Source organism: Eubalaena glacialis, chromosome 6 (genome assembly GCF_028564815.1).
Source record: "Eubalaena glacialis isolate mEubGla1 chromosome 6, mEubGla1.1.hap2.+ XY, whole genome shotgun sequence".
NCBI classification, from domain to species: domain Eukaryota; kingdom Metazoa; phylum Chordata; class Mammalia; order Artiodactyla; family Balaenidae; genus Eubalaena; species Eubalaena glacialis.
Genome location: NC_083721.1, coordinates 5408282 through 5431482, shown reverse-complemented (window position 1 = coordinate 5431482; position 23201 = coordinate 5408282). Strand labels below are relative to the sequence as shown.

The 23201-nt window shown below is 47.5% G+C and overlaps 1 protein-coding gene across 1 annotated transcript in view; it reads right to left on the bottom strand.

The window, feature by feature from the left end:
• The window catches only part of DSCAM (DS cell adhesion molecule), a 741375-nt gene that overhangs the window by 129507 nt on the left and 588667 nt on the right, over positions 1 to 23201 (bottom strand). The window contains exons 14-17 of the mRNA XM_061192687.1: positions 18059 to 18255; positions 16968 to 17064; positions 16231 to 16359; positions 7139 to 7306 (exon numbers count right to left, since the gene is read on the bottom strand). Coding sequence (XP_061048670.1) covers positions 7139 to 7306; positions 16231 to 16359; positions 16968 to 17064; positions 18059 to 18255 — 591 coding nt within the window. The remainder of the gene's footprint in view (positions 1 to 7138; positions 7307 to 16230; positions 16360 to 16967; positions 17065 to 18058; positions 18256 to 23201) is intronic.

The following is a 23201-nucleotide window of genomic DNA, read 5'->3' as shown; positions in this document are numbered from 1 at the left end:
GCCTAGTCTCTGAAGTGAATGCACTCAGATCTCCCCCTCTTAAAAATAAAGTGATAGAAACTATATTAAAGGCAGAGACTAAAAGAATATAACCCATATACTCACAATGGCACTGTGCCCAATATAATTAGGAAGAGTTTTTGTTTGGGTGCTGAAATTTCTACTCTAAGTTTCTAAAACATTATAAGACAAACCCTTTAAAAATGATATAAAAAATGAGTCTGCTTTGAGAATTTTAGTGCTTTCCTTACAACTCCTGCGCTGTAATTTTTTTTCATGGATCCTCATCTCATTGCAGAAGGACAATTTCTGTAAAATTAGAATCCAAGGCAGATTGAATTCCCAATGCTGACATGATTGAAGATCAACCATTAGGCATCCATTGATTTAACTAAATTTGAAAATTGTGTTGACATTTGACATTTAAGAATTTAATTAATGCTCTTGAATTGAAGCTGTACTATAAATAGAAAGCATGTTTTTTTCTTCTTTTTTTTAAGCAGAATATTTAGCTTTTTCCTGTGGGAAGAGAAGGCTAGAGGTAAGAATTAACGATGAATGTGATTTTCCAAAATACATAATTTCTGCATTTCTACAGAAGCCAAAACTATTCAATCTGTAAAAGAGTAATAAATGAAGACTATAATTTACAGTTTCTAATTTTTTTTCTAGGCAAGGCAACTTCTACTAATTCTGTTTGGCTGAAAATACAGGGATGACAGACCCTTCCTAATTGTCAAACCCGAGACGGTCCTCTATCCTTTCCAAGCAGGGAAGGAACACCGAGACTCAAGCCTCAACACTCCCCTCTGCCCACAAATTATTCTCTCCTCCATGTATTGGTCTCCTGGCTTCGCCCAGAGGCTTGGGGCTTAGTTGCTTATGGGGCTGGGATGAGCCACCCCAGTGGGAGGCACTCCCAAACTTCTATCTCTGATTCCTCTTGGGGAATTTACTGAGGGCCTACCGTGTGCCAGGTCCAAAACTGGGCAGAGACTGGGCAAAAATGGGCAAAAAAAGGGACTGACAGAAAACTTCATGGTCTACAACCACATGCCCATCTCTGATAGAAGTAGTGTGGGGAATGCCCGGGCAGTCCGGTGGTTAGGACTCGGTGCTCTCATTTCCAAGAGTTCAGTCCCTGGATGGGGAACTAAGATCCCACAAGCCATGCAGCGTGGCCAAAAAAAAAAAAAAAAAAAGTAGCCTGTGGGAGCAGAATGTACAGAATATTCTTTGCTGGGCACAGGAGACCGAGAGAGAGTTCAGCAAAAATCAAAATAAAACCAAGCACAGTTGACGCCTAGATGGGGAAAGGATGAATTCATTTAATGATTATTTATCAAATAAATAGCTTATTCATTTAAACTGTTATTTATTTAGCACCTGTTATGTGCCAAATGCTCTTCCGGGTGTCTGGGACACAGCAGTGAACAAAACAGACAACTATTCCTGCCTTTGTGGGAGGGACCAAAACTATAGATCCTAAACAAAATAAATCAGCAAATTATATGGTATGCTGATGGTACAGAGTCTATTTTTTAAAAAGGAGAGTGTTAAGGGAGGGAGGGGACCAAGAGTGCCTGAGCAGGAGTGGACTGACATTTAAATGGGGGGGGGGGGTCAGGGTAGGACTCATTGAGAAGATGCAACTGAGGAAAGACCTGTCAGAAGTATGGGCGGGGCAGGGGGGGGAAGGACATTCCAAACCATCCCAGAATAATTCCAGAATATTTCAGAACATGCCAGGATAGCTGGCGGGAATACACGGAGCACGGATGAGGAACAGCAAAGGGGGCAGTGATCTATTTAGGCTTAATTTCCAACGTCTCTAAATGGAAGCTGAAGCAGGACGACAATTACAGAAGCAGGTTGCTGAAGGCTCGGGCATCGGGCAATCCTGGTTCTCAGCCGGCAGACCCTGTGCAGTGGGCTCTCTCCTTGAAGAGCACAGTCGATGCCACACGGGGCCCTAATGGGCCCCTCTATTCACGTGTCTATTGTGCGTCGATGCCTTTTATCCTTAAGCCCTCATCACATCCCCTCGCCTCAGCCTCCAGCTCAGCACACAGGAAATTCTCCTTCTAGATCAGAGCTGCTACTCTGAATGTGATGAAAGATGATGCAAAGCCTGTTAACTCAGTCCCGGACCCGAAGGAAACCCACCAGCTCCTTGTGGTAACCCTTCGGTAATCCTGACCTTCCGTCTCTGATGCGTCTGAAAATTCAGCAATTATTCAACACTGAATCTTGCCCCGCGTCATTGAACATTCACGTTCTAGGGGCAGAGTCATCATGAAAATGGTGACGGGATCAGCCACCCCCAACTCGGTCACAGGCACTAAGTGACACGTGACCTTCGGGGCACAGCTGCCAATGGGGAAGCCGGTCTTGGGTGAGGGTCAGCGTCAAAGAAACCCGGCCAGTCAGTGCTCTTCTGACCCATTAGGAGCTAATCTCCTTAATGCTTGACCTTGTCTCCACTTCCTCTCTCGACTTCTCCTCTCTGGGGGGGCTAAGGGTTGCTGAGGGGGGTCGGGAGGTGTGCTAGACATTGATCTGTGCTCCGGGGCTGTCTCCCAAGGTCAAGTGTATCAGAGGGTCTGATAATACGTCTGTGAGTGTCCCTTGGAAATAACCACACCGTTGTGCGCTTGGAGCCATGCTGTTTCCCAACATTAGCTGGGGCTGCTGCATGGGTGGCAGTGATTCCTTCTTCTCTCAGCTTTGCGATGGATGACACAACAGAAATCCAAACCTGAGTTCCCATCGTGGCAAGACCTAAGTTAGGGATCTGGAAACTGTTTCTGTAAAGGGCCAGATCCTGAAGATTTAGGCTTTGCAAGCTACATGCAGTGTCTGTGGCATATTCTTCTTCCTCCTTTTTCTTTTTATAATGCAAAAGCTGTTCTTAGCATGAGCGCTGTAAGTGGAATTTACATGGGTTGTAGTTCGCTGAACGCTTAACTGCAAGAAGGATGGATGCTGGTTAATTGGGACCTGTGGTTAGCCTCAAGGGTAACTGCTGCCTACCCAGCTCCAGCTGCCGGCTGGGATGCCTCCCGTGGCCCTAGTTGGAGCTCTGACGGGTGCGCCTTCTCCCTCCTGCCTCCCTTTGTCCACCTTCCAGACCTGCCCCGTTGCCTTTCTCTACTTTTCTCTATTCATGACGCCGTTCAAAATTTCAGTGTGGTTTTAATCCTCCATATATTTTCCTCACCACACACACACACACACACTGCTCATTGTGTATATTTCTAAGTCCTGTAAGGCAGGTTTAAGGACGTTTCATCCACATATACTGAGCCATCTCCCTGTGTCAGACACACATGAGGGGTACAAACATGAGTGGCCCATGGCCCCTTGGAGAAATGATGGCTCAAAGGCTGTTGTCAGAAAGAATTCTACTTGGTGCACTAACACCCTCCCGGAGACTGGAAAAGGCACCGCACTAGGGGGGGTGTTTGGCCTGCTTTTCAAGGGAGAGTACAGAAAAGTAGGCGTAGACCTTGAAGGGCTTCCAGACAGGGGCAGGCATAACTCACACACGGAGGAGGGGGCAGGAAGGGGGCTCATCGCTGATCTGGCCACAGGGAGTCCAGTGTAGCTTCAAGGTAGTGATAGGGTGGGGAAGACCCAGGCCTACACCTCACAGGCTCATTTCCTCGCAGGTAGGCAGTGAGAGGCATCCTCAGGTGCCCTAGACTTGGGCACTGCATTACCATAAAAACGAGTGGGTCTACGGCTTCCAGAAGCTTCCATCTGGGGATTCTCACTGCTTAAGTGATGACCTCATTTCTTCCGGGAAAGAGGGCAGTAAGGGTCGGAAAAAGTTCTCTCGAGATGGCTTCAGCTCCCTAAAGATGTGCCTTTGGGGATCCCCGCCAGGAGGTGGCAGGAACAATCTAGGGCCACCGCAGGCAGTGCTAGAGAGGGTACCTTTGGTCAGGAGAGCTGCCCTCTGTTTTACGTGAGTCACACGTAAGAAAATGACTTTTTGATTTCAGTCATGCAAACCTACACACCAAGACAAAGCCAAATTCTGCTTTGCGGCTTTCCTTTGCACAAGTCTGACCTTTCCTTACATTCTCTCTTAGCTCATCTAAAGAGTAAATGACGGGCTGTAGGGCTGCCAGCAGCCAGCACCCAGGTGAAACCCCAAAGGCCAGCCCACGGTCCAAGCAGGGGGCTCTGCATCCGTCTGTCTGCAGAGATGCCTGGGAGCGGGCTGCACACTGGTGACCGGTGACCAGGAGCGGCTGTTCACCTGGCCTCCCGGCTGGAGAGAGAAGCGCTGCCATGGCAACTGTCAGCTTCAGGGAGATCACAGAGGAAACGACAGAATAAGCAACAGCAGCTGCATTGGTCATGGCGATGGGGAAAGCAGCGTGAAATGCACCACCGGAAAAACATCGCTGCCTTGAGAAGGTTGTGGAGATGGGCAGAGTCGGAAACGTGGCTAAAAGGAAGAAGGCTCAGCCCTGAGCCAAAGTTTTCATTTCAGGTCAGCTTATTCTCCCTAAATCCCCAGCATGATGAAATTCCAGGAAATTAGTGTGTTGTTTTCATAAATATTTAAATAAGATTCTATTTTTGCAGGAGCTTATGAACACTCATTTCCTAATTATTTCTGAGCAATGCAATGTACTTTCAGAGACTGGGATTTTTTTTTCAATTATCCAACATGTTTGCAGTGAAGAGGAGAAAGGCATCATTATGTGCATTTTGCTGATGAGAAATCACGCAGTTTCCGAGGGTTAAGTGGCTCGCCCTCAGACTGGAGCATAAGGCTATCCTATCTCCCATCCTTGAAAACAGTTTTCAAGAACTGATGTGTTCTAGAGTTGAGAAATGAATACTCATCTGCGGTTCAGGAAAAATAGTAAATGTTAACCTACTTCCTTGAGGACCATGTTGATTGTGCACAGCAAAGGGATTAGATTTTTGCATTTGCTGTGATCCAGCAATCCTACTTCTTGGAATTTAACATAAAAAATAGTGTTGCAAATGGGAAAAGATATATCACAAGGATGTTCATCACAGTAGTATTTATGATAATGAAAAATTGAAGAGAAGTGCAAATCAAAACTGCAGTGAGGTACCACCTCACCCCAGCCAGAATGGTCACCATCCAAAAGTCTACAAATAATAAATGCTGGAGAGAGTGTGGAGAAAAGGGAACCCTCCTACAGTGTTGGTGGGAATGTAAACTGGTGCAGCCACTATGGAGAACAGTATGGAGGTTCCTCAAAATAACTAAACATAGAGCTACCATATGATCCAGCAATCCCACTCTTGGGAATATATCTGGAAAATATGAAAACTCTAATTCGAAAAGATACACCCCAATGTTCATAGCAGCACTATTCACAATAGCCAAGACATGGAACCAACCTAAATGTCCGTTGACAGATGAATGGATAAAAAAGATGTGGTACATATTCACAATGGAATATTACTCAGCCACAGAAAAGCATGAAATAATGCCATTTGCAGCAACTTGAATGGACCTAGAGATTATCATACCAAGTGAAGTAAATCAGACAGAGACAAATATCATATGATATCACTTATACGTGGAATCTAAAAAATGATACAAATGAATTTATTTACAAAACAGGAACAGACTTACAGACATAGAAAACAAACTTATGGTTACCAAAAAGGAAAGAGGGGGAGAGATAAATTAGGAGTTTGGGATTAACAGATACATACTACTATACGTAAAATAGATAAGCAATAAGGACCTACTGTATAGCACAGGGAACTATTCTCAATATCTTGTCATAAATTATAATGGAAAAGAATCTGAAAGAGAATATGTATATATATACACATATATATGTATAACTGAATCGCTTTGCTGTACACCTGAAACTAACACAACATTGTACATCAACTATACTTCAATTAAAAAATAAATAACTGACATACCTAAAAATGTGGGGTTTGCTAAAGAAATGGTGGAAGGCAGAATTACAAATTGTAGGAAAGTCCTCAAGAGATACAGAAGAGTGATATCTATGCAAAGTGCCATTAATGAAGGTAACAGAGAAGGAGGTGGTGGGAAGGGAGTCAAGAACAACCCCCGTTGAAAGATGCAGCGACCTCTTGTGGAAGCTTAGATATGTGGGGGTGACCCCCTTAATCTTGGTGATTTTGGAACGAGGGGTCTGAGACCAAGCTTCCACCTTCCCTGCAGCAGTAGGGACTAGCTGATTAGCTCTGACTGGGGGCAGGAAAAGAAAAGCTAGGTTTGGGGCTGGACACTCTTTTGCCCCCAAAAGACGAGCCAGGCCATGGTTCCTTACCTTTTCCTTCCCCAGAGAAGCCCTAGGGCAGCTTGCATTCTCCTGTGCTGCCAGGAGATGGGCTGGCAGGCAGCATGCACTGCCACTGCCTAATCGCTCAGTCCTCTGCAAACAGGTTACTGCCACCCCCGGCAACCACGAATGAACCTCCCTGTTGAAGGGTGTGTGTCCCTGTGTGTCTGTGTGTGCATGTGTGGGTGAGCGTGCACGCGTGCGTGTGTGATGAATAATTTAGTGTGTGATATCAACATATTCATAGGTAGTGCTAGGTGGTAGGATTGTCTGAGCTGCTCTGTCTTCAAAACACCTACCTCTACCTTCCATGCCTTCAACACAATAAGAAATATTTTGTAATAGGAAAAAAGTGCGATACTCTTGATGATAGAGATATTGACATTTCTAGTCAGTCAAATAACCTGTGCCTCCGTCTCCCCCCTCCCCACCAGAGAATATTCTTGCCATTTCCTAGTTAGGGGATCCCCCCCTCCCCTGACTGCACAGCCACTTGAGCAAGACATAGGCTCACGGTTCTCCTGCCCATCTGGATTCCACGCATCCGGACAAAGGGATTCTAAGAACAGCGTGATTCTTTAAATCTCACCAGCTCGTTAGCCTCATAGGTCTTTCTTTTAAGTCTTAGGTGTGAGAACCTTGACCTAAGTCCTGTTTGAAGAGCACTGCTTTCAAAGTAGGCGGCAGAGAGCCATCTGTGTTTTTGATGGGGCGTAGAGCTATGGAGAGCAGTCATCAAAGCTGTGACCCTGCATTAACCACCTGAGTCCCGCGAGCCAGCTCCCAGCCCCTGGGCCCCCGCCGGCCAGACGTACCTGCCTCGTCCGCGGTGATGGACAGCTCGTTGCTGGGCTCACTCTTGCCAATCCGGTTCTTGGCGTACATTCGGATGCTGTAGGTGGAGGAAGGGTGGATGTCAATGATGGTGGCCGAGTTCAGCTGAGGGGAAACATCTTTGGTTCTCTGAGCAGAATCCCAGGAGTCTTTGGGGTTTTGTTTTTCAAAAAAGAAGAGATAGAGATGTGAGTTTTTTCCTTCTGCCTCTAAAGTTCACAAGTAGGAATTTAAAAAAAAAACAAAAAAAGGAAGAAGAAAAGAAAAGTGACAACTCAAAGTGAATTCTTAATGCAATGCTGCCAGGGTTCCGGCGGGCTGGCCATCAGAGGGGGCGTGACACCACACACTCGTTACCCACACTGAGGGGGATGGAGGCTGTGGGCAGCTGGGTCCAGGGAGTTTTGTCCAAGGCAACACAACAGACCTCCTGGCAGAAATCACAGAGGAAAATAGAAGTGGGGGGAGCTCATGCCAGCAAAGTGAAAAACAGCTACTTTCAAGCACTCATTGTACAAGATAATAAAAGAAAGCACGGCTGGGACAACCTTCCACCCAAAAGAAAAAAATCCCTGGTTCTAAAGGGTATTTGAAAGCCAGCAAAGCCTTTAGCCATGTCAGACCCCTTGTTCTCCAAAAGGAGAGTGGTAAAAATGAAACACATAAAAATACATAAAAACTCATCTCAGTCTCCAGCGTAAATACTGGTTATCAAATGTACTTCTCAATTCTAATTTTTGAAATCATTGTCCCCTATCCTTTACTGTAGGAATTATTTTTCAACCACAGCTAATTTTAAAGGCAGCATATGCCTCATACAAAGAGTTATCATGAAATCCATGACAGCGGTGCACCTGCTGGCTTTAGAGCTTCAACCCGTGACGAGCACATCAGCAAATGGTTCTTATTTCAGAAAGGGTTTGGGCAGGTGCTGATCGGGTGCGGGGGTCGAGAGATGATGCTGGGTGTGGAAGAACCAAGATGCCCCTGAGATGGTGGCAGAGAGGATGCTTGTATACTCTCACCCTCCCACCCCACCCCAGGATCCCCTTGCACTTGCTCCCCTGTGCTCATCACACTTGTAAGAATTTCACTGAGAGTCTGTGTTCCCTCTTGGATTCTAAGCCCCATGAGGGCATGGACCACGCTGGCCATGTTCACTGCTGCATCCCCAGTGCTCACACAGAGCCCGCCAAATAATAAATGCATGTTTCATAGATGAATAAATCAATGGCAAACATACAGACCTCTGGGCCCTGGGAATGACCCCACTCCCTTTCCACATTAATGATGACCATGGAAATTCAGAGGGCTGCTCTGTCCAAAGGTCATCATAAGGGCAAGAGATTGTCTGGACTTGCAGAAAGAATACGTAGCTTCAAGTATGACTTTGAGTGCTCTCACGTAACAGGGAGTGGAGCCTAATGGAAACTAACAACTAATATTCCAACTAAAAGCAAAAGTACCATTTGAGTCCAGAAGATTGAAGATGGAAGAACGTGACATAAAAAGACAAGATGATGCAGAATAACAAACGATGGAAGAACAGAAGGATAGGATTCAATAGAGGACACACGACAGGAGGAAATTCCATACCAATGGAATCTCGTATAGACAGGAGTCTTGTCCCACAAAGAGAAAGCCAGGCCTTCTGGAGAAGACGTTTAAGACAACAGAGAGGAACCCCAGGCACTGCAAGATGCAGAGACAGTTGCTCACCAGCCCCAGGAGGAACCTGACACTTGGCGGCGTTGACGGTTCTGCCCAGGCCGTTATGGAGGCTTCTGCAACTGACTGAGCTATGGAGACGGGCCATCCTCCCCAAGGGTGTGTCTGTGACGTGGCTGAGAACCTGCAGAGAGGTAGTGATGGCTACCGCCCACCTCCTCCTCCTGCCAAGGAAGTCGTGTGAATAGCCTGTGGGGAGTGACCAAGGCAGGGGTCTCAGGCAGGAAGTGAGTGGTCCTTGGAGAACAGGCTCTGTTTTCAGCTTCTTTCTTGCAATGATTAGACTTGGAAAGAAAAAGATGATGCCCATGATCACGACTGAAGGGTGGATTTTTTTGGCTAAACATGAAAAGGTTGAGAAAGAGAAAGAATGGGTTATCCCGAAGGGTTTTAAAGTAACTGAATGAAGAAGAAGAAAGTCTAGTTAAATCTCCAAACACACTCTAGCAAGTGATATGGCATCAAAAGAAGAATACAAACAGGGCACTGGCTACCCAGGAGAAGAGCTTGGAAAGGGACTAAAAAATGCTACATCTGATCTCAGATGCTGACGTGCAAACGGGCAGGTCATGGTTTAGGAACAAAGTGTGCTTGAGAATACAACACCGGGCATTAGAAACAGTCCCAGGGAGATCCTGCCACTTGGGAAAACGAAACTGCAGATTGAAATACAAATAAAACTAGCAAGAATATACCGTAGGTGAAATAAAGAAACTTCTTAGGAGGAGTAAGTCACAAGCAGAACGGCACGCCTGGGCATCCAAGAGCTGGAGGGTGCAAGCATGGATGGGGGGAGTTTGGTAAAGACATGAGAAGGAAGAGGAGGGAGAGGAATAAAATGGTCGTGAGCACTGATTACGGGTCTCCTTACCCAGTGAAGGAAGGGGAGGGTGGTTTCTAGACACAGAGAGCACATGTAGCCTCGAGGAAGGTTTATAAGGCACACGAAGAAGATCGTTTACAAGGCATCTGTTTACCGCGGTGTGGGCTGGGTTAAAGGGACTCGCAAGGGATGCTGAGGTTCCCGGCACCTAGGAAGAGTGGTGAGCATCTCCCTATCGGGGCCACGAGGGCCAAAGGAGAGGAACAGTGTTTCTGGGGTGTAGACAGGGCTGAAACCTCAGAATAGGGCCCCTGATGGAAGCTGTACACACAGAACAGAGCCTCCGCAGGATCCTTCGTCCTCTGTGCCTGCCATTGGGCCCCCCAACTGGGAGTCAGAGGGAAGGGGAATCCGAGCTGTGAGCCACGGAGCTCAGCCTTGGGGAGAAGAGCAGACACTGGGTTTGCGGCGGAAGTCAAGGCAGCGGTCGGAGAAAAGCCAGCAGCAAAGGGAACTCAGGCGCTGGTATAGCGTCTGCTCTCCGGGCGCTGCTCTAGGCATTTTACAAAGGTGACTTCTGCAGTTCCCAAATCTGTGGGTACATCAGAAACACCTCAGTGCTTTCTGACAACTGTGCTTTCAGACCCACGCAATCAGAATCTCTGGGGGATGGTGCCCCCAAATCCGTGCTTTAAAAAACCTCTCTCTCTGGGTCATTCTGATGCACAGCTAGAGTTTGGACAGACTGCTTTATTCGATTGGGTTCTTACAACATTCTGGTGAAGTAGGGGTTTTTATTTTCATTGTGAAGGTCAAGAAACTCAGACCCTGTTATCGAGCTGGTGAGAAGTGGGGCTGGGATTTGACCTCACCCATTTTTCCCCAAGTTCTAGGCCGTCTTCCCGCAGCACACAACCTTCACATAGTCTCTGCAGGATGCCTGATGGATGAGACTGGATTTCAATTTTCCAGGTATCTGCCGGAAGTCTCATGTGCTTAGATGAAAACCTCTGACGAACTTTTAACTTGGCTTCCTGGCGAGGAGGAGCAATGCAGAGGGCTGGGTCAAGTGCCAGGGAGGGGAACTTTGCCAAGAATTACTGTAAGTCCTCTGGGTTTGTAGGAGCTAAGGGTGGGAGAGCTGTGCACAGTCAGATTCGTCCCTTGGTTTAGAGAGGAGATGTCAGAAGCATCTGATGAAAAAGTAGGTAGGATTCCATGACGTGACCTAGAGAGACCAGTGGTGAAGAGGACGAGGAAGTTGCCTCTGAAATCCCAATTGTCCCCCATGGGAAGGACTGGGGGAGCCCCAGGAGCAGTGTGGTTGCACTGGGTGCTCGCTGGTGAGCCCAGCTTGGGCGTCAGACACCCCGAGTCAGGAGGACGGCAGATCGTCAAGGACAAATGTAAGAGGGTGAACTTGATCTGCAGAAGGGTCGTTAGAGGCCTGAAAGAGTGAGGGCGGCCCAAAGTCTGAGAGACAAAATTACACAAAAGGAGTGCAATGAAGAGGCAGCTCAGAGAAGGACGAGACCCCGCTGTGCTGGGCAAGAGAAGGGAGGCATCGGGACCCAAGAGAAGGAAGGCATCGGGACCCAGGGGAAGGGAGGCATCGGGACCCAAGAGAAGGGAGGCATCGGGACCCAAGAGAAGGGAGGCATCGGGACCCAGGGGAAGCCGCTTCTGTTCCTTCTTCCCCATGGAGAAGAATCCTCGGTGAAATGGGGAAGGGGGCCTGAGAGAGGAGGAGGGAGGTGTGCAAGGAGCTAGGCCTGGTCAGTGAGGCCCTGAGGAGAAGGAGAGAGGCACCCCAGAGGGGACGTGGGGACAGGCAGGCTGCCTTCCAAGAGGGGAAGGAAGTAGACGCAGCGGACAGCAGGCCGATCGGCCAGCCGTGCACGGGGGACAAGATGCTGGAAGGGGATGGAAAGGGGTTCTTGGTGTCCATCTGGAGGAGAAGCAGTGGCCACTAGGATCCGAGTATGTGGCAGACAAAACAACCCGTGGGATTGTGGCTACATGAAGAAAGTTGAACATTCCAAAGGAGGGAGGCGAAGGCTCCTTTGTGTCTGTGCCCGGTCAGAAGACACCAGGGCTGTTGCCATGGGGCCTGACCAGAGCAAGTGGGCCAGGAGATGGTCACTGGAGATACAAGCAAAGGAACTTGGGATGTTCTGTCTTTCCTGGCAAATGGAAAATTAAGGAGCGTCATCTGTTTTCATATCCTGGAAGGGATGTCATTTGACAAAAGGGTTTAGGGGGTGGGAAGAGGGCCATTGGCTTCAGGTGCAAGAAATGTAAGAATGTCTAATAGTCCTGGCCGGCCAGAGGCAGAATCGTGCTTTCTCGGGCTGGTGAGTTTCCATTGCTGGGGTTGGTCAAGCATAGCCTGAAGGATCGCTTGCAGGGACCCACTTTGCTAGGAATGTGGTCATACATTGTGTTCTTAGCAAATTAACAAAAAAGTGGAAGAAAGCATCTTTTAGGGGGATGATTTCATTGCCTAAAACTCAGGTTGAGAGTCAACCAGCCAAAAAATGTTTCTTACAAGTCTAATATGTGTGCTGGTCACTGTAGGTGATGCAAGGACATAGCACAGGGTTCCTCAGATGTAGTACCTACCCTGAGGGGTCACCAGATCCCTCAGGGGGACAACTACCCAACACAGGAGACAGCTATTAAATAAACAGTCACAAGCTCACCAAATGTTCCAAGGCGTACAGGGTGCTCTATGAGTAGAGAAGGGGTATACCATAAACTGGGTAGTCACGGAAGGCTTCCTGGAGGAGGTGACATTTAAGCTGTGACTAGAAGGATCAGTTTCTATGTACTCTGCCTATAAATTGCACTCACTTAAATTATGGCTGTACTGTTTATATACCCAAAACTTATTGAGGAAGCAACTAACACATGAAAATGCTAACACTTTTCCTACAGCAGTGACTGTGATTCCTGCCTGCTACTGATCGCTCCTTCCTCCCAGGCCTTTCAAACTGAAAGTGATGGAGGTCCTGGAGGGCCCTGGTGCAGACCTCAGGCCATGGCTACCTGTCCATGGGCTTTTCCCCAAGGACCCCCGTGGTGCTCATTCTGACCCTCAGACTGCTGGGTTCCAGGACTGCAAGAATGCCTTAGCCATGAGCTTGGCCGTGTGTGTGTGTGTGTGTGTGTGTGTGTGTGGAGTAGAAGGATGGAAATATATCCCTTGATTCTGACCATCCCCAGCTTCACAGATAAGACTGCTTTAATTATGTACAGTCCCATCAACTTACACATTTGAAAATGCTGTTGGCAATAAAGGTAATTCTTAGGTTTGGATGGCACGTAAATTAGATGCCACAAGTATTACTGAGCACGTCTTATGTGGCAGGCACTGTGCTAGGTGCTGGGGAAGCACCGAATTAGAGTCCCTGCCTTTGGGAAACTTACAGGAGACGTGGGAGACACTGAGGATCCTGAATGGGTAGCAAGTAGTTTAACAAACACAGATGGTCCTAGAGGCCTTTTACGTATAAGCATTCTGGTGCACGCTGGAGTAATACTAAAAGCTGCATTTATTACACGTTTGCTATGTGCCAGACGGTGAGTTGTAAATGCGTTCCCTTCTCAATGAGAATTCACCAATATCTGTGGAGTGCTGACACATGTTAGGCCTGTGCTAGGTCCAGGGCAACTGGGCTGGGCTCAGCGCACCCCAAGGAGCTCCCAGTCTGGTAGGGCTGACATGTTAATAATCATCAATCACAAGTCTCTGACCCCATTCCCCACACTGTGCAGGACCAGGGCTTAGAACTTCACATGTTTTTTGATGGACCAGTTAAACCCACAACATCATAAAAATGTCAGTTCCCCGTTAAGCTAATAAACAAATTTAATGTGATCTCATTAACAATAACAAAAACATGCTTTTATGGAGCTAAACGTGTTGATCCTAAAGTTATATATGGAAAACTAAGAAAACACTGGAAAGGAAAAGTTACAAGGGTGGACTAGCCTTATTAGATATTAAGACATAAAGCCTCTGTGATTAAAATGGTCTGGTACTGGTGCATTAATAGATAAACCAATGGAGTAGAATAGAAAGTCCAGAAATAGACTCAAGTACATATGGAAAGTTAGTATGTGATAGAGGTAGCATCTGAAATCACTGGGCAAAGGTGGACCTTTTAATAAATGATGTTGGGGCAACAGGAAACCCATTTTGGAAAAGATAAAACTAGATCCATCTCTCCCAGCATACAGAAGAGTAAACTCCAAATGGCTTGGAGATCTAAATTTTGAAAGGAGAGGGAAGGAAACAACATGAAGTACTAGAAGAAAAGAGGCTGAATTATTTTATGGTCAGAGGTAGAGAACAACTTTTCTAACTTAACTCAAAACCCAGATGTAATAAAAGAAAATATTGATAAATTTGAAAAACAAATACAGAGTTAAATATGTGATCACACATGATGGCACCTGCCAGGAAAGGAAGGGGAGAGACTGTAGGAGCACATGAAAGGGAGGCCTAGCCGCGAATGTGGACCAGGGATGAGTCCCTGTGGAGGTAACACGACGAGTGGCGTCTAAGTATCAGGTGGGAGTAACCATAGTAACTGTGTGGTCCAGGAACGGGAGGGCAGCCTTTGAGGGACCCTTGTCACAGTGATGCTGTGGGAGCCCATCTCACAGAGGAGGATGGTTTGGGGCAGGTACAGCTGGTAAGAAACAGGGCCACAGCTGAGCCAGGACAGGCTGGACCCCAAACCCCTTTGAGGAGCCACTGGATCATCACCGGCACCTGGAAACTGATGCCCTGAAGACAGGGAGGCACCGAGCTGCTCCCCTGAGAGCCTACCTGGGCACTAGCTCCCAGACCCACAGTCCTTCGGTCAGTGCCCAGCCAGAGAGGCTGGCGGGGTCTGTCCCCCACTCCGGGGACTCTGCAGAGTGTCCGCATCATGCACGTCTGTGTTTCTGCTGAGTTCTCATTGCTGCCATCAGTTTCCAGGCTGTTCTCCAAGAGAACACGCTGGTCTCACCTAAGAAGCACTTCCTTTACTTCAAGACCTGGATCTCAGAACTCCTCAATCTTGGGTTCCATCCTGACCTTATTTCTTTAGAACGAAGGCAAGGCCTCCTCTCTTCCTCTGGCCCTGGGCAAGCCCGTTGGTCCTGATTCCTGAAAGATCCCTGCTGGGACCAGCACTGCCCTCAGCTTGCTCACGGGGCATCCGTCACCTCCACCTGCACTGGACCTGCCACATTTCTCGGGGACGGCGTGACTGCAGCTACTGTGCTCCTCTCAGGAGGCTTCCTCAGGTCCCACGTAAGCATCACCTCACTTCCAGGTCTCTGGTTGAGGCTCAGGGGACCCAGCCAAGCCATTTCACCTCCTCCGACGTCTTTTCTTACGCATTTCCAACCGTGACTTATCGCCAGCCTCAAGCACTATTGCTGCAACCCCTAGTCTTGGTTTGATACAAGTTGTCTTCATCACCATGAATTGCTTTCCTTAAGCCCCACCCCTTAGGCTTTTTCTGGACTTGCTTCCTACTCCCGTCTCACACGTTCTCCTGCTCTGCCCCTTGCCCACTCGTACCGAAACATTTCCTCCCTCCTGACCTCCCTTCCCAGCTGCCTCCAGCTTAATTTTTTACTCCAGCTTCAGCTCCAAGGATATTAAATGGGTCACAACGGGGTGCTGTGAAGTAACGCACGGTGCCCAGAGAGGAGAAACAAGGCCACTTCCCTGGCCTCTGAGATTCTGTCAACCCTGCATGTGCTGACGCTGTTCTAATTCCTCGTCTCTTGTGTGTCAAAGTCCAGACCAGGAGCCACAGCGGTGGTACCCCACCCTCGGCCTGATGGGTCCTAACGTTCCAAGTGGCCTTGTCATTGTCACTTTAAGATGATCAACAGGCACGCCTGTCGTGGTCCTGACAGCTGGGTCTGTTTCATTTCTGAGCTCCCTGCGAGCCGGACACTTGCTGGCGCAGAGGAAGCTCAGGAGTGCTTGCCTGCATTCGGGCCCCTGGCCTGTCCCTGCACATCCAGGAGGGCCCTGCAGGGTCCGCGCCCATCTCGAGAAGAGGTGGCCCTCTGCGCACACCACCACCACTCAGCTCCGCCCACAGACACTGAACACAGCTGGTACTCAGGGATTCGGACACGAGGGAAGCAAAGGGAAGCCGGGGAGGTAGAAAAAATAATGACAGGGGCCAGGTCAGGTCGGCAGCAGCCCATGCGGCCATCGGTGGCGACAGTGCCAAAGTGGCCACAGGGAGCAATCAGATAGAGGTCCTGCTGGTTCAAAGAGAAAAGAGGCAGGGCTGACCCAACGAAGCCATCTCGACAGAAAACCACTCCCACCACAGGAAACGTGGGTGTACTTCGTGCAAGGAAAGAGACAAACTGGTAAAAAGAGCCCCCTCTGAGTTTCCCAGAGTCCAGGGTCTTCTTACAGGTAAAATCCATTAAAAAGGCTAAAAATAAAAGGGCTTTTTGAAGCGGAAATAAAGTTGGAGGAAATCAAGGACTTACCTGATTTATTTTTGCATTCAATATCATAGCCCGTGATGGCGCTGTTTCCATCAAATCCCATGGTCCACCTGAGGGTGATTGTGCGTGCCTTCACGTCTTTGATCTCAATTTCAGGAGGGTCTGGAGGCTCTGTGCAGTCAACAGAAAACCCGGGATCAGTTCAGATATTGTTCAGACATAGACACTAGTGGAAAAGCTGAGGGTGACTCACAAAAGCTTTGTCAGCATTCGACATGGGCAGACGATTTTTTTACCTGGAAGTATTTTTTTCCCCAATCCCTTTTGAGGATGGAAAATTTTCACTTTTCAAATCTGCCAATTTTCATAGCACTTGTAAAGCTGGACCAAACATGGAAGATTTCAGTGTCACTCTTCTGGTCTGGCCTGGGATCTATTAACTCAAAAACTATTTTGGCCCCAGATATTAAACTTTCATTCGGATCGTCTAGTATAAGGATCCCTAAAATTGAGCAAGAAAGGCACACTATCAGGGCTGCCCAGTCATCCAAACCCAATTCCTTTACGAACTTTGTTCCCTGTGTTTTGGGGCTGCATCTTGATATAATCATGAGATCTGCAAAATGATGCTTTAGCACCAACTTTGTACAGATTCAAAATTTTCTGAGGACTTGGAAGTGTGACACGTCAAGCTGAGGCCACACAGATTCCCAAGCGTGGGCACACACTTACTGTCCTGAAACAGCCATGTTTCTCCCCCTAGGCTATGTCCATCCTACCTTGCACTGTGAGCTGAATTATTCCACGGTCCTCCCCATAAGAATTGATAGCGTGACAGGAGAAGAAGCCAGAATCTTCTCTTACCGTTGGCAAAATCTATGCGTAAAGCAGAGAGAAATCCATCTTACCCCAGTAGAACGGAGCGAGGGAACAACTCAAGGGCTTTTGGCTCTAAAAATCTTCTCTCCACTCTCACCCTCCTCCCAGCCCCAAGCACACACATATACACACTCACAAACACACACACACACAGGGACACACAATTCTGAGAGCAAATTATTTCAGCACAATTGTAAATGTGCAGATGGATAGAGTCAATGTAGACGATCCACGTCAGCTGCCAGCTTGTTATATTGGATGTGTAATTTATGTAGGATGTCATGGTCAGGTTGATATATATTCCCCATATACTTTGGTTTTTTTAATCTCATAGTGGATTTTTAAAGCATTCAAAGCAGCCCTGCCTGAAAAAACAGATCTATAAACACTGCAATAAAGGTCTGGTCTCCCAGGACTCCAGGATTGGACCCTGGGAGTGAATCAATATCAGCGTTTCAAACACGGGGCTTTTTCTTTCCATGTGTGTCCTACGGCATCATTTCTCCCCCATATTAAAAGAATCACCCAGCTAACTACCAGTGGTGCTAAAAGTTCTAAGAGACTGCAGTCCTTTTTTATGTTGGGTTTTTCCCCAAGAAGCAAAATATTTTCCTTATAATATTTTTTGTCCAAGAACACATCTAATTTTTCTTTTTACAGGAAGTTAAAACACGTGCACAACATAGGCTGTCATTCCGCCAGGATTAGCTGTCATTAAAAGACTCTGTTTCTCTCTTTCTTTTTATTATTAGGGTTGGGTTCCCTGCCATGTTCCCAATAATTTTACTCTTAACAATTTTACGTATGATAAAGCACTATTTTTGCTGGCTACTCAGCAATCCCATTATGGGAAGCGGGAGAGACCGCGCTTCGTAAATGTTTCAAAAGCTGATTTGCTATTGGCTACCCATATGCACCCACTTATGTGAAAAGACAGGCTTATTCTGCCCATGAAGGTAGCTTCTCACCTGCCGTGTTTGTCATGTTTTACCTGCAGAGTGGAAATCACCTCCTCTCCCACCTCCTTGACGGACACGAGATAGCGGGCCATTTCGGGGTTAATGATTCGGTCCTCCTTCTCCCAGCGGACCATGATGGGCTTCTCGCCATGGGCCGTGCAGCTCATTTCCTTCTTCTGACCCTGAGTGGCCAGGGTGGTGTTTGGATAGGACGTAATCATTGCAGGAACTGAAAACCCAGAAACGACACAACTTACTCGGCAAAGCAGGGTTCTCGGCTTACCCCACCTTATTAACACGCAGCTCAGTTTCTTTTTTTCTTTCTGGCTGCACTGCGCAGCTTGTGGGATCTTAGTTCCCTGACCAGAGATCATGGAACCCGGGCCCCCAGCAGTGGAAGCGCAGAATCCCAACCACTGGATCTCCAGAGAATTCCCGAGGAGGTGTTTCTTTGAAATAAAATGCATTCAGGAAACTGCTGAGCAAGAATCATGATCAAGATCGTTGGAAGGTGGCAGAAAAATGAAACCGGACTAAATGAGCCCTAAGCAGAAATTGCCCTGGGGTTTCATACTCGTGGGGTGTTGCTCTCTTCCAATCTCTGTGGACGGCAGACCCACATCCCCTGGAACACACAGGACAATGGTGTGACTTGCTTATCTGATGGGAAAGGGGGCTTGCATTGAGAATTACACTCCTGTAATCTCCTACATTTCTAACTCTCCTTGTCAGCTATGGGAACGAAACGTTGTTAGTCAACTGGGATGGCGCCCTGGCTGCTGCTAACCAATCCTTGAAGTGGCCTCTCGACATCCCATCCCACAGCTGGCACAAACTTTTACCATCACATGGAAACCTTGGACCTATCCTCCCATCGTTTACAGCAGGGAATCTCATCCCGATGCATTGAGAGAACAGGAACCTTTATTTGTGAAACTTGTCCAGTTCCCTCTCTCCACCTCAAAATCCATCTATAGACTCCCATCCTGGGCAATATGCCAGGAGACATGAGGCCCCAGGCCCATGCCACAAACCACCTAGAAATGCTGGACAGTGTATAACAAACACCTTTTAAATGCATACTAAGTTTATAAGAAAGTGAGAGAAAACCCAGGAGCCAGAAACAAAGGTGGACGTTGAAAGGCCCCAGGTATTACAGTGCTGGTGCTTTGACTGCCTGTGAGGCAGGAGATAAAAGTGAAACTTCCAAGCAGAGCTCCTCAGAGGGCTCTATCCTAGGAGCAAGCCAATCACCAAAAATCAGTCAATACATAAGACCGCACGATGGCAAAGGGAGAAGCAAACTGCCTTGGCTTGTGTTGCGAATGAAGAAAAACCGTCTCCCTTGAGAATTTGTAGCTGGTCTGACTCTACATAGGTTTGCAGTCAAATTCCTGCTAAAGGATTGATGTGATGGTGACCCTAGTTTGGTAATGGGCCTGAGGAATCCAGCAAAAGCAAACAAAAACACATTCCAGAAGGATGGGTCCTTTATCCAGGCCCACTGAGATTCTCCCAGATAAACCTCTGAACATGAACTCACAAAACAAAAATATAAAACACATGAGGAAACAATCTACTCTCATTGCGAATCAGCAACCCCCCAAAGACTTCAGATGCTAGAATTACCAGACACAGAACCTGAAATAATCATACACAAAACGTTTAAACATATTTTTAAAACATGAGAAAACAACAAGATGTTATCAAAAACAACCAGGAAGATTTAAAAAGAACTAAAACAAATTTATAGTTTTCGCCTGTTTTTTTAACCTCATTTTCCCAGTCACAGAAAGAAAGACCCTCCCTCATTTATAAGGTCAAGCTCACACTATGCTCTTTATATCCCACCTCACAGCCCTCCAGTGTCCCAGCCCTGGGCGCTTGACCATAGAAACACTGGGCCTTCTCCTGAGACTGGCACATACTGGGGCATGTCTTCCCCAAGGCCGGTCGGGAGGGTTTGAGACAAACAAGCCAGAGATCTACCAGTTTTGTAGCCTGAAACCCCATGGAAGACCCTGCACTGTGACGTTTCTCTATAGTCAGTGGGTGTGTGGCAGAGATAACAAGATGTGGAGTGGACAGATTCGGAACCTAGGAAAAGACACACTGTGAGTCCCATGTTTTAAAGAAAGCCGCCTACAGCCATGGTGAGATTCCTCTTCCTGCGTATCTGAGAATTGGCAGAACCAGCTCTACCATCCCTAACCTTTGGTTCTCAACCCTCTCTTCCTCTGGCCTATTTAAGAAAATTTTTAATTTTATTAACAACTTCACTGAGGTATAATTAACACACCACAAAATTCACCTGCTATAAGTGTACGAGTGAGTGGGTTTTAGGATTGCCTTCGTGTCCTAGGGTGGCAGTAGCAAATGACCACAGGCTGGTGGCTTACGACAGAAATGTATTTTCTCACAGTTCTGGAGGCTAGTCTACAATTAAGATGACGTCAGGACTGTGCTCCCTCCAAAGGCTCTAGAGAAGAATCGTTCCTTGCCTCTTCCAGCTTCTGGTGGCCCTAGGTGTTCCTTGGCTTGTGGCAGCTTTGTTCCAGTCTCTGCCCTCATCTTCACGTGGGTACTTCCTTTGAATGTTTCTCTGTGTCTTCACACGGATTTCTTGTAAGGACACCAGTCATTGGACTTAAGACCCGTTTTCATTCAGTATGACTTCATCTTAACCAATTACATCTGCAAAGATCCGACTTCCACATAAGGTCATATTCTGAGGTTCCTGGTGGATGTGAATTTTGAGGGGGCACTATTCAACCCAAAACAAGTGTATTTACATTATCCAACACACACACACACACACACATTACTAGTACAACCCAATACAAGTATATAGAGTTGTATGATCATCACCACCTCAAATTTTAGAGCATTTAGATTACCCCAAAAGATTCTGCCTGTCCATTTATGGATACTTTCCTTTCCCACCCCCAGTCCTAGGCAACCACTAATGGACATTCTGTCCCTCTAGATTTGCCTTTTCTGGACATTTCCTATAAATAGGATCCTACAGTAAATTTTTTTTTTTTTTGTCTCTAGCTTTCTGGATGTTTTTCCACTGTGCATGTTTTCAAGGTTCATACATACTAGAGTGTGTACCCAGTACTTTTGTTCCTTTTCATTGCTGAGTGATAGTTCACTGCGTGGATAGACTACATTTTGTTCATTCTTTCACCAGTTGGTATACATTTGAATAGTTTCCACTTTTTGGATTTTACAAATAATGCAAACATTTGTGTAGAGGTTGTTGTGCTGACTTATGTTTTTATTTTTCCTGGGTAGGTTGCTAGGAGTGGAACGACTGGGTCACAAGGCAACTGTGTGTTTAACACTTTGGGAAACTGCCACACTATTTTCCCAAGTGGCTCCACCACTTTGCAGTCTCTATGTAAGAAGACTGTGCATGGAAAGAATGTTCCCCTTCAACCACGCGATGGAGACAGGCCCAGACCGAGCAGCTGCAACCAGTCTCCTGCAGGCACTTCAAGATGATTGGCCAGAGACAACCTGGAAAAATGCCCCCATATAAGCAACCTAAGCAGCCCCTATTGTGTGCAGCTCACTCCGAGTTCGCCTGTGTGCTCTTCCACACGTAATTTGCTTCTAATAAACTCTGTCTCTATTTCACAACCTTGGTCTCTTTGCTGAATTCTTTCTCCAAAGAAGACAAGGACTGGGGTCCTTCTTGCAGCGGTTCCACTGCCAGCATCAGTGGGGGGGCTCCAAGAGTAGAGATTGGATAAAGCCGCAAGAAGGTGAGCTGGCATAGTCTGCTCCAGCATGATGCTTCCTGGCTGTGGAAACCCCAGGTCCACCACGGTGCTTCCACTACAGAGGAGTTGAGGGTGGTGAGGAAGGTTCCAGGAGAGGGAGATGTCTGCCACCTGGGAGAACTAAGCAAACACAGGGACTGGAGCTGTCCCTCCTCTGAGATCTTGAAGGCAGAAGGCTTCCAGCGGTAGCCTGTGTGGGAGCATGAGAAGGGTCTATGGGTCTGTGAACCCGGGACGATGGTCCCTTCCCCAATTCTCCTCCTCGGTGAGGACAAGGTCTGAAGCCCTGGGAATTCAATGGCTCCAAGTAAAGGAGCCATGGACCGGTCCAGATAGCCACCAACCATGGGGCTCCAGCAGAGAGGAGGTTGGTAAGCACACCACTGATAGGGCCCAAGGGAGGCATGGCACCCTCTTCAAGAGTTGTCTCCCACAGCAGGGGAGGCTGGGCTGAAGCTCCAAGAGGAGCAGGGAGCAGAGTGGACCACTCCCATCTCCCCGCTCCTGCCTTTGTCTTTGCATTATCTGTCATCAAACAGCTCTGGCTGCTACTGAACACTTTTGAACAAGGGGTGTGGAACTTGGACATCTTATGTGTGGATGGAGAGCTGAAAGAGAAAGCTCACAGCTTGACCAAGAGGGACCTGGACAAAAGCTTTGGACAGCTGTGTTTGGGGCCGTGGAGCACACCTGCCCTATTGCGCAGAGCCCTGTGTGTGACCCCAGCCTGCCCAGCGCGCTGTGATGCCTGGGATCACGTTCCTGAACCTGGTGGCGGGGAGAGGCCAGGCTCACCTGTGAGGTTCTTTGGACATGTCTCCTTATCAGTTTTCCTTTAAACATGGAGTAAGAATTTTCTTTATAGTGGCGTCATTTCAGTAAACCTCAACCATAGGGAATATACTTATGAAAAAATAAAGCAATCATATATCGTGTCTAAGAACCCCAGAATGGCCCCAAAATGTACAAAATGCAAATGTTTTAGCAGCAGGGGAAAGTCCCTGATGCTCTCTGTTTAATGTTTACAAGCAGGACACATGACTGCAATTAAGTTACTTTCCTGCCCATGGCAGATGGAAACCCACCCTCGGAGAGAGTGGCAGGCTACCTGGGGTGGGACCACCAACAAAAGGGAAAGAATGAAAGAGCTGATACGAGAGAGGGAAGTGTGACAGCACTGAGTAGGCATGAACCTCAGGACGCATGGTGATGCGGGGGCCACTTGAGTCCAGCAACCCCGGTGTCCCTCCTCCCCTCACCCCACACTCATCTCAGCCACCCCTGAGTGTTTCCGGGGGCTCCAGAGGACCATCATTGTGGGTTTTTAAATGATGTTCCTGAACCATTAAAAAATGTTAAACTAGCCTGGTGTGGTTGGTTTAAAATG